At 44.9% G+C, this 11,998-nt stretch overlaps 1 protein-coding gene across 1 annotated transcript; it reads left to right on the top strand.

Annotated features, from left to right (window-relative positions):
- Nucleotides 1-111: 111 nt before the first annotated feature.
- On the top strand, nucleotides 112-11,668 carry LOC308285203 (neuromedin-U receptor 1-like; the record flags this gene model as incomplete). The annotated part of the gene is made up of 6 exons (XM_080725921.1): nucleotides 112-270; nucleotides 566-727; nucleotides 6,606-6,842; nucleotides 8,434-8,587; nucleotides 9,994-10,218; nucleotides 11,343-11,668. 6 exons carry the CDS (start codon nucleotides 112-114, stop codon nucleotides 11,666-11,668), a joined length of 1,263 nt encoding a protein of 420 aa, XP_080582047.1.
- Nucleotides 11,669-11,998: the final 330 nt, after the last annotated feature.

The raw sequence follows: 11,998 nt of genomic DNA on the forward strand, positions 1-11,998 counted from the left end.
ATCCTGGGGTTTTTAGCGAGGGGTTCTATTTGATTGACCTTTTGTTACATAAAAAATGCATCCTCCGACATGTTTTGACAGCAGCCATCTTACTTCTCCTCCTCAGCCATCATGTCTGTGTTGAACTGCTCCTCCGTGACCCGCCACGCCGCCTCAGACAGCAGCGACGCCAGCACGGTGGTGCACGATGACCTGGGCTGTTCCCCCGATGCGGGCGCGGTGGCATGCGGGATGAACCTGTCCTGGATCCTGGCCAATGCCAGCGCCCAGGTAGGGATGGGACCATAAGCATATTATCGTTTATTGTGACAAAAAACACTCATGATGATCGTATCGTGGAGATTTAATTTATTGTGATATCATCCTCCGTCATGCACTGGGATCAATTCACCTTTTATTTGCCGAGCTGCATATCCAGTGCCATTATCTCTTTGGCAAATGTTTTGCCCCAGGATAATGGATGTTGGGGATATTTAGATTATCGCGATAATATCATAAATCGCAATTTCTTCGGTCACAATAGTCGTGATACAACATTTTCATATGGTCCCATCCCTACGCTCAGGACCTGGACGACGTGTGCCTGAGCGAAGCGGCGTACCTGGAGAAGTACCTGGGCCCCCCGCGCTCCCCCGTCTTCCTCCCCGTCTTCCTGGTCTTCCTGGCCATCTTCGCGGTGGGCGCCCTGGGCAACGCGCTGACCTGCGCCGTCATCCTGCGCTACAAGGTGATGGTGGGGAGAAGGCAATGAGAGATTCATCCTTCCCGTTAAGGGGACAACCGATAGACTTTGTGCCGCCTGCCATGAAGATGTATAATGAGCCACACAACGGTCAATCGGCTTGTTCAATTAATAGACTTGGCCGGATTTCAGAAAAAGTGCTTATTTAACGTGCTGAAGGCAAATCATGTTAATTTATGGCATACATGTTTTCTAGGGGTATTAAAGTGTGCTGTGTGCCCAGCTCAAAAATGGCTGCTAAGCCCTCAAACTGGACAATTTAAAGATGGCGGCCACCGCTGGAATATATTACAAAGCTTCCAAAATAAATATTCTGATTTGAAATCAAATGTGAGGAAACTGCTTAAAACTCGTAACTGTACTGTCTCATATTGGTGAATATTTTTCCAACCAACTTTATCCGATAACTTATATTGACAGACCCAATAATTACGTACATAAATGTCATGTGTCATCATTATATAACAGTGGTTAGTCAGTGGATAACACAGTCTGCACTGTGGAATCAGTGGGTGGAGATCAGTACCTTAACAATTTTGCTGCCATTTTAAACATAGCTGTAGTAAGCAGCTGCCAATTGTCCTTACCTTTTAACGTGGGCACGCGCACGTTAGCCAACTGTGCGCTATGGTAACAAGTGGACACGTTCGCGCACAAAACGCACAATATGTGCGGGGATCATAATCCAGGCGTGTAGAGACTGGATAAAAGTTTCCAAACGCAAAAATCCGATTGAAAAACGAGTGTTCCATCGCCGAGTAGCTTTCTCTTCTGTTACACTGTAAACCAACGGAGGCGGGACTATGGCCCAGGCTCAGACCGGATACGGAAAGCTAGATCCGGTCCAGACCGGAAATGACCGGATACAGTTAGGGGGGCGGGCCTAAAGAGCCAGAATCAGCGAAAATCTGCGATAATACTTTTAATCCTTTCATAATGATTAAAGCTAATTAAACTTCCGGGATCGACGGGCATGGCACCGCGGTACAGCGGGAAATCTGCGGTTTCTACGGGGATCGCCCAGAATGAGTTAAGAGTGGACCACAGACACTCCATTCATGAGTCCATCAAATAGAACTCAATACCTCAAGATGCCCAAGAGCAAGCAGGCATTGCCTGGTTAATAAACCAGACTGCACTCAACACCACCCCCTGGCGGTAGTGGTGTTGTAGTGAAGTCTGGCCCTTCACATTAAATAAGCTTTTTCCACTAGCCCGATGAAAGGGCTAGCCAATCAGGGCTGTAGGCTTGGGGCACGTGGTGGGTGGTGGCCTGGTTCAGAACCATTCAGCCAATCAGGCGAGTCTGTGTGTATACAAACACATCCCCCCCTCCACTCTAATTACAGACATCAAACAGGTCGTAGTCTTTGATGCTTTCATTGACTAACGAGCTATTTACACTTGTATGGCTCAATCGATTACCGCAGTTCAAAACCCTTTTGAAGTTCAAAGGGAGCAATTAAGAGCTATGGCTGACTTCACCAGGCATTAGCCCGCCCCCCCCCCCCCCCCCCCCCAGAAATGGAATCTCTCCCTGCAATCCCAGACTCTCTTCCCAAAGTTAAGTGTGTGATAGAGGCTGGCACCGCCAGGCAAAAGCAGGCAGGGCAGTGAGGGCACATCTCAATGTTGAAGGATGGTTGTTGATGGATGTTGAAAGCTTTCTCCTGATTACAGTATATATACTGTATAGCCATGCAACATGACATGAGCACCTTTTTGTCTGATTGATAAATGGAAACTACGGCTGGAAAACAAGTCAGAAGAGGTAAGGAATACAACAGAAGATGGCTGGTCAGAACAAGCTGTCGGGGGAATTGGTCAGATTTCCTACATGACCCTATGCCACTGCCGCCCCTCATAGTGCGTCATTTTGTGCCGCGAATGAGCTTGCAGGTCTGCTATTTTGACAAATCGTGAACATTTGGGCAAATTTTTTAATGTATTTTATAAAGTGAAAAAATATCTCTTGGGGTCTTGGGAGTCCATGGAACTAAACAATGTCAGATGAGGGTCCACTGCCAAATATATAATTATAATTTCAGTTTGAGCACCACTCGTATAGCAACATACGGTATGTTTTTCAGAACACTGTTAGGATTAAGAAGACATAATCTGCCTCAGGTGTTAAGTCACTTCAACGCTGCATAATATTCACAATATGTGTGGGTGTAATCATGACAGTCTAGCCACTTAAACCCTCTTACTTAGTTGACTGGGATCCACCAGGGCTCTATACTAGTCTGGATGGATCTAAATTCCAAATACTACATAATTACGTCATCACGCATTTGACATCACAACATTGTCATCACAACCAACGTACTGGTCTTTAAAAGTAAACGTCCAACGGTCCAATAAACCAAATGTCATTCAACAACTATTCCAACTAGTTAAACTGTCTTTTAACAACTTATCTCGTAAATTAGTTGTGCTGATTCACGTTGGTGCTGGTGTGTGATATGTTTCACTGGACCATACATCTGAAAGGAGGACCTAAGGAGTCCTACCATGCTGCAGTGGTAGTCGGACACAAGCTGTACTCATTTGGAGGATACTACAACTACCTGAAAAACAGTGATCCGATTGAAGTCCACACCTTCAACACATTGTCTTTGCGTTGGAGGAAGTTGCCCTCAGTGACAAATGGAAGAAGAAAAAATTCCATTGAGGTTCCCTCCAGCCGCTGGGGCCACACAGCTGTGCTGGTAGAAGAAATAGTATACATCTGGGGAGGAGAGTATCCTTACTGCAATGTGCTTTATGCCTTTGATGTTGACACCCACAGCTGGTTCAAACCCACTATTTCTGGGTCTATTCCAGAAGTAAGGATCTACCACTCAGCCTGTGTCCTGGAGAAGGTAATGTATGTGTATGGAGGATGGACCTGGCTGAATGGATATACTAATGACATGTTCAAGTTGGACACCACCATAATGGTCTGGTCTTTAATTAACACCAGAGGAACTCCACCACCTGCTTCATACAATCACTCTGCCACCATCATTGGAACAAAGATGTTTGTATTTGGGGGCAGGGGGGGCCAGGGGTACTTAAACAACAATACTGTGTTTGACACAGAGACCAACTGCTGGCTGAAGACACCTTCTGCACAGCTTCTCCCAGAAGAACGTTCAGGTCATTCAGCCTTTACCTACAATGGAGAGCTGTACGTATTTGGTGGCTGGAATGGGAACCAGTACTTCAATGATCTGTGGAATTTCAGTCCAGAGACCTTCTCCTGGAAGCAGGTTGAGACCAAGAGGAAAGACCCCTGTAGGATGCATGGGATGTGCTGTTGCATGGTGGGAGATCGTATCATCATCTTTGGAGGACTCATGAATGGACAATACCCACAAGCATACAATGCACTCACTGATGACCTGTACTTCTTAGATTTAAGTCCTAGCCTGAAGACATTATGCAAGCTATCAGTTATTCATTATGGTCTGGATGAGTCTGAACTCCCACATGACATCAGGTGGGAACTGGCAACCATGACTAACAACAGCAACAGAACAAAATGAGAGCCTACACCACACACACACACACACACACACACACACGCACACGCACACGCACACGCACACACACACACACACACACACTAAAGCATGAAAGTGGCTTGGAAGCCGAGATATTGGCACTTTTATGTTTCAGCATAGTGGTGGCTGCTATCTTTAAATGGTTCATTTTGAGGGCTTGGCGGCCATTTTTGAGCTGGGCATACAGAGGAGATTTGGATTCAGCACCACTCAATACCCCTCGGAAACATGTATGCCATAAATTAACACGATTTGCCTTCGGGGTTAAGATTTTTGGAAAACTGACCTAGACTATAAGCAATATTACACAAGAGGGTGTGGGTTATCAGGATTATTAGGCACTCCTGTGTTGTGGCAGGAACAAGCCAAAGGCGAGTTCCGTAGGCAGAGCAGAAGAAGGGGATATGTTCTGATAGTACTAGTTTCTATCAGGGCCGGACTGAGACATAAATTCGGCCCTTGCTAACCCTAGGGCTCCACCAAAATGACGGCGTCGTGCCGGCGTCAAAAAATGAACCGGGGCGAATTTGAGCGTCCGACGCGGACGTTGACGTCGGCAGTGGAGCACCCTTCATTGATTAAAACGGGAGCGTTCCCAGCGTTGACGTTGACGCGACGCTCGACGCGCCCGGTGGAGCCGGGGGGTAACCCAACATAGAAGATCTACAAGCCCACAACGCGTCGATGACACGTTGTTGGTTTGTATCAACTGTTATATGTTTGAGTGATACTCCTATAGCTGGGCCACAATAGCCTGTGACTGGGCTACTAGGTCGGTATTTAAATGATAGACAATCATATCATCTAAATACCTGGACCAATCATGTGATGTCTCTTTGCTTTGTATATATTGGTATATTTGCTTTGTGCGTTGCTTTGTGGGCTGGTGCTACTGAAGGATTGGCCCTCTTCATTTAGCCCAAAAAATTACCTTAACTATCCTAAAAAAAAATTCTGTAAAAATAAGTTGTATAGTCAGCCTCCTGGTATATGCCAGCCTACGATATGCAGATGCCCAGTCCACCCCTGGTTTCTATAGAGTGTTTGGTCCATATTTATGGCCTTATCTCCTGTGAGGAGAAAAAAGCTGTTTCAGTTTTGGTGGAGGTGACAGGTTTTCCTCCAATCAGGATAGAGCGGGCCTTCCTCCAATCATGGTCGAGTGGGGCGGGCTTTATCCGCAACAAGGCCCGCCCCCACTTGATCATGATCAGAGGAAGTCCCCCGTCTGTCACCTACATGAAAACTGAAAGTGAAACTGAAATGAAATCACTTACTCTACCTTTAAGTAGGGCTGCGAATCTTTGGGTATCCCACGATTCAATTCAGAATCGATTCTTGGGGTCACGATTCGCAAATTTCTTTTTTCGATTATTTCAAATCCAAAAGATTCGAATTCAGAAACGATTATTTTCTGATTTAAAAACAATTCTCTATTCAAAACGATTTTCTATTCAAAACGATTCTCTATTCAATTCATATATCAGGATCTACTCCAGTCCAGTCTGCTGAAAGAGTACATTTACATAGCTTTTAGAATGATAAAGGTTTTATCAACTTATTGCAATAATGTAAACAAACAAAGGTAAATCCAAGACATCATGTCTGATTTATTCATGCTTGCACACATTATTTTAACTTGTACAAACATAATATACACAACATAATATCTAATAAATTATCGTAATAAAAAAAATCATCATAACAAATCATAAAATAAAAATCATTAAAATCATAATATCTAATGAATAATATCTAATAAAAAAAAGATTTTTGGAAAATGAGAATCGATTCTGAATCTTACCATGTTAGAAACATGATTCGAATTTGAATCGATTTTTTCCTGCACCCCTACCTTTAAGGCAGGGTTCCCCAATAGGCGGCCCGCGGGCCATTTGCGGCCTGCGGGGGACTACTGTCTGGCCCACACCAACCCCAGTAATAATGGTGGTATAAGAGCAGCAACAACACTAGTATATCGTCGTTGTCGGGTGGAAATCTCATATCTCCAAATGTGTACGTTCTTTCGCAAATCATAAGAGGCCGTCGCACAAAAGTAGTGAAAACAGCAGATCTACAAGCACACAACGCCTCGCACCGCGAGGCGTTGTGTGCTTGTAGATTGGCTGTTTTCACTAGTTTAAATCATTTTTAAAATTATAAATTCACCCGACAAATTCACCCCACAACAACGAAAACTGTCGCTGGAGTAGTGGGAACGCTGTCGCCCCCCCTGCAATGTTGTGGCCCTCGGCTTGGTACCCTAGACATAATTCGGACCTTGGGGAAAACTAATTGGGGAACCCTGCTTTAAGGTGATGCGGACTCCCACCAACTACTACCTGCTGAGCCTGGCGGTGTCGGACCTGGTGGTGCTGCTGCTGGCCATGCCCATGGAGCTGTACGAGCTGTGGAGGAACTACCCCTTCATGCTGGGCGCGGGGGGCTGCCTCTTCAAGACCTTCCTGCTGGAGACCGTCTGCTTCGCCTCCGTGCTCACCGTCACGGCGCTCAGCGCAGAGCGCTACGTGGCCGTGCTGCACCCGCTCAGGGTACGGCACAGTGTTGATTCCGTCGACTAAAACTATGACGAAAAATGTTTGTCGACTGCGTTTTTTTCACTGACGAAAACGACATTAAAACGAAATTAAAACTAGGCTGTGATGACTAAAACTAAGACTAAATATATTGACAATTTCGTCAACAAAATTAAAAGGGAGGGACTAGTGGAGAAGAGAATCGTTTTATGTTTGGTTGCTCTTCAGGTGCGACGCTGCGATGCGTTGTGAGCTCAGCTTGTAGATCTGCTATTTTCAGCACACAACCAAGTGTAAAAGTCAGTCATTATACATCATCAAGGCCTGCCAAAATGCATTTTAGTTGACTAAATCAACTGTAGATTTAGTCGCTAAAAATTGTATGATATTTAATCGACTGAAATTAGACTACAACTAATACTTTTCAGGTGACTAAATTATGACTAAAACTAAATGACATTTTATTCAAAAGACTATGACTAAAACTAAATCAAAATTTGCTGTCAAAAACAACACTGGTAAGTACTAGAGGGAGCGTAAACAACCGTCCCATAAAACAAACATGGGGCCATTCTACAGCAGTGGTTCTCAACCTTTTCAGACAGCGACCCCCAAAATAATCATATTTCAACTGGGGACCCCCACCCTGACGAGCACTAAGAGTTGAGGCGTTACATTTTGTATAACACGGTTCTATTGTGAAAATATGCTCACAACGCTGTGAGCATGTAGATCAGCAATTTTCACAATTTCTGCCTCTAATATTTGACAATTTGGCCAATGTTTAATTTCTCATTTTAGAGGTATTAAAAGGTCCTTCAATTGTTACTTTAGACATGTGCATATACCCTCTATACACGTAAACGTCATGTTGGTTTGTTTACTGTTGAGTGAGAAAACAATGTTGCACATTAAGTTAATCATCTGGGGACCCCCCAAAATAATTTGGAGACCCCCCTGGGGTTCCCGACCCACAGGTTGAGAACCACTGTTCTACAGCCCTGCCACCCAAGTGCGGAATGCCCTGACCCCTTCCCTTAAAACATGTAGTTCACTGGCTTCCTTTAAAACAGCCCTGAAAATTCACCTTTCTACCACTTTTTGGGGTCACATGTTCAGATACTGGATTCTGATTGGCTTAAAACAGTGGTAAATCAGTCAACAACCTTGAGTTGGCTCATGGACCCCGCCCACTGTTGTGTTTCTGAAACAATTAATGATTGTAACTAAATAACCTTGCAAGTTACAACTGTGTTTTCTTTCATTTATATGGTAGAAGTGGTAGAAAAGCAATTCGCCTCGTGCCACAACCCTGAAACAGTGGTAAATCAGCCAACAACCCACTCCCTCTCATGGTAAATGGCTTACTTCTGGAGACCCAAAGGGGGAGTTATAGTGATCACTTTACCCCCATCCCCCCTTTTCTACTCTGTAAATATCATATTGAATGTTTTTTAGTGCTACTTTATATGTTGATGATGAATTGAACACCTAGGACCCCTATGGGACTTTTTGGGTGTAATCCTTTCAGACCAAGTGTTTAAACCTTTGCCTGAACTCGTGCTGTTTTCCATCTCTGTCTAATAAAATATCCGATCAATCAAAGGTCAAGCACACCACCACGCGCTCCCACGCCAAGCGGGTGATCCTGGCGCTGTGGGCGGTGTCCATGCTGTGCGCCGTGCCCATCACCAGCCTGCACGGGGTGGTGGTGCTGGGCCCGCGCTTCGGCCGGGAGTTCCCCCGCTCCGCCATGTGTAGTACGTATGAAATGTGACCGCTTTTTTAAATAGTAAACCTCTGATCTCCATATTGTAACTTTTTGTTTTGTTTTGTAATGCCCTACAGTACGGTATACCTGATCATACTAATACAGCATCACACAAAAAGCATCAGTAGCAGATCTTCAAGCTTCAATGAAGACAGAGAATGCATGAAACCTATAGAACAACAACAAAGGCAAATAGTCGAATAAATACAGTGCAAAGAGAAAAATGTAGTGCTTCAACATGAAACCAGGAGTGTAGCCAAGGGTCGGCCTGGATAGGCCTAGGCCCACCCATTTCATTTTTGTGCCCACCCAAAAATAACTAAAACAAATTTTGCGGTGCGATGCCGCGGCGCGATGTGGCGATGCGTGGCTATCTAGGAAGCAAAGAAAGACACCACAGTTTGATTTGATCATAGCTCAGCCTCAGTCAATTATTATTATAATTATTATTATTTCTCAAATTAAAACGTCTCCATGTTGCTTGGGAATTCCACTTCAATGACAAATGACTGTATTGTGTCCTTGTAAATATGTAAATGTTCGCTATTTTAAAATAGCCGATGTACAAGCTCGCATCTGTGCCCACCCACATTGTGCTAGGCCTAGCCAGTTGGTAAATCCTGGCTACGCCCTTGGTTGAATCCACTGTGTTTTCACAACATACTGTACTGTATGTGTAGCTCTGGTGAGCCCATGGTGGATGACGCACCACCTGATCCCCTGTTACTTTACAACATATTGTACTGTAGGTATATAGGGATGGGACGATAAGCGATATTATCGTTTATCGTGATAAAAAAACACCCACGATAATCGTATCGTGGAGATTTAATGTATCGTGATATCGTCCTCTGTCATGCACTGGGATCAATTCACCTTTTATTTGCCGAGCTGCATATCCGGTACCACTTAATCCCTCTATAAGCATTAAAAGGTACTTATAATATACGTACTTGATGCAGTCTTTTTTTCACTCTCTATCTATCTCTATGCGTTGTGATCTTGTAGATCTGCTATGTTTTGGCAAATGTTCCGCCCCCAGGATAGGATAATGGATTTAGTTTATCGCTATAATAAAAATAAGAAAAATAATTGCTTTTGCCCAGTGGCGTCAGTTCAGAAAAAGCTAAGGTATGGCAAAATGACTGGTGCAGCTGACCTGCGGAACCTGGGAATATACCATTTTGCATTTGTAGTTATTTTACTGTAATTTAACAACATAATAACCACAGATAGACAAAGAGACATTCATGGATTTATATTTAAAAGTAACTTTTATTTTCCCATCCTGGACCCAGGGTATGGCAGCTGCATACCCCTGCCATACCCAACTGACGGCCCTGCTTTTGCCACGATAATCGTGATATGACATTTTCGTATGGTCCCATCCCTAAGCTCTGGTGAGTCCGTCGTGGATGTACCACCTGATCTCCCTGGTCTCCACGCTGCTCTTCTTCCTGCTACCCATGCTGCTGATCAGCGTGCTCTACCTGCTGATTGGTCTGCGGCTGCACAGGGAGCGTGATGTCATCACCGCGGGGCGGTCCAGGGGCGGCGGTCTCTCCTGCGCGCACAGCCGGCAGCAGAGGACCCGGAACCGACAGGTCACCAAAATGCTGTGTAAGATGGCATCACGATGGTTATTTTCTTTATTTATCTTCTAAATCAGTGGTTCTCCAACTTTGTCATGTCAAGGACCCCCAAATTTACATGTATTTGGCCACGGACCCCCATCTCAAAATATGTTGTTCCAGGGACCCTCCCTAGAAGCAAATATTTGAGTTACAATTACAAATGTTCGCTTTTAAAAAGATATATTCAAAGACTTGCAAAATAAATCACGATTTTTCAAAAATAGCAGATACAAGCTCATGCCGTGCTGTGAGCATTAAAGGGGTATTTCACTTTCAAAAAAGCTTTTGGTCATTTTAACATCTAATCAGGCTTTTATGAACACTCTGAACAGATTTTAATTTGCTTGATTCAATATTTAGATATTTGATGTAAATGTTACCAGGCCCTCCTCCTCCAGGGCTTCTCCCCATACACACCCATTGTAACTTCAAACTCCATTTTAACCATGATAGATTCATTAACTCTTTTACTGCTTGCCAGTCCTCTTTTACCAACGCCCCAGAGCCGGAGGAGGCGTCTACCTTTCTATGTCTACAGCAGGGGTTCACAAACTGTTTTGTCTCAGGGTACCCCATAAATATTTTTTTAATCCTTACATTATAATTTTCACTCCCAACACCTTATATTTAAAGCATATCGTCGGAAACCTTGTATGTCCAAAACCGTTCGTTTTGTATTTATCATCTATAAAATGTACTAAACTAGTGAAAACAGCAGATGCGAGGCGTTGTGTGCTTGTAGATCGGCTGTTTTCACTAGTTTTGTGCAACAGTTTTGTATGATGAAGCATGGCCTTGCTTTACCAAAAGATAATACGAGGTTTCTGCCCGACGACAGTGATTATGTTGCGAGGAAAACGTTGAGATAATAGCCTTTTTGGTCAGAACTGACTGAGAATAACGTTGTACTTCAAGTTTAATATGATACTAAATATTTTTTATAAATAAGTGTTCAAATAAATTCCAAATATCAAATCATCTCGCGGCACCCCTGGACTACCGTCGCGGCACCCCAGGGTGCCCCGTCACCCACTTTGAAAACCCCTGGTCTATGGCACTGGTGCTCATTCAAACTGGGTTTGATTTTTCCATCCTCCCCTGTCTGTCCAGGTGTGCTGGTGGTGGTGTTCGGCCTGTGCTGGGCTCCCTTCCACGTGGACCGCCTGCTGTACAGCCTGGTGGTGGTGGACCCGTGGTCTATGCGTCACGCGCAACTCTTCGAGTGCGTCCACATCGCCTCCGGCGTGTGCTTCTACCTCAGCTCGGCCGTCAACCCCATCCTCTACACCCTCATGTCCACCCGCTTCCGGGAAATGTTCCGTCAGCTCACCTGCTTCGGCCTCCCCGCGGCCGCCGCGGTGTCGCAGAGCAGCGGCGCCGCCCTGCGGGGGGCGCTGTGCGAGAGAACGACGCCACGGGACAGAACCCCAAGTTAAAGTGGACGCTGCAACGCACTCGAATGTTTTACTTATTAGTGAAAGTATAGCAATACTGCAATGTAGAAAATACTCTCTAAGGGCACAGTCACACCAACGTTTAATGGAGAGTTTCCGGCCAAGAGTGCTTTCTTACCTTTAAAAGTACTTATTTGGCGCACGGTGGCGTAGTCGGTAGCACTGTCGCCCCACAGCTAGAAGGTATCCTGGGACGTTGTGGGCGCTGGGGACGTGTTCTATCCTCTGTGTCATCAGCGCCCACACCCTAGGTGGCGTTGGTGAAAGGGCCTTTCTGTGTGGAGTTTGCATGTTCTCTCCGTGTCTCCTAGG

The sequence above is a fragment of the Nannobrachium achirus genome (assembly GCF_963921795.1).
Source record: "Nannobrachium achirus genome assembly, chromosome: 5".
In the NCBI taxonomy this organism is placed as follows: Eukaryota; Metazoa; Chordata; class Actinopteri; order Myctophiformes; family Myctophidae; genus Nannobrachium; species Nannobrachium achirus.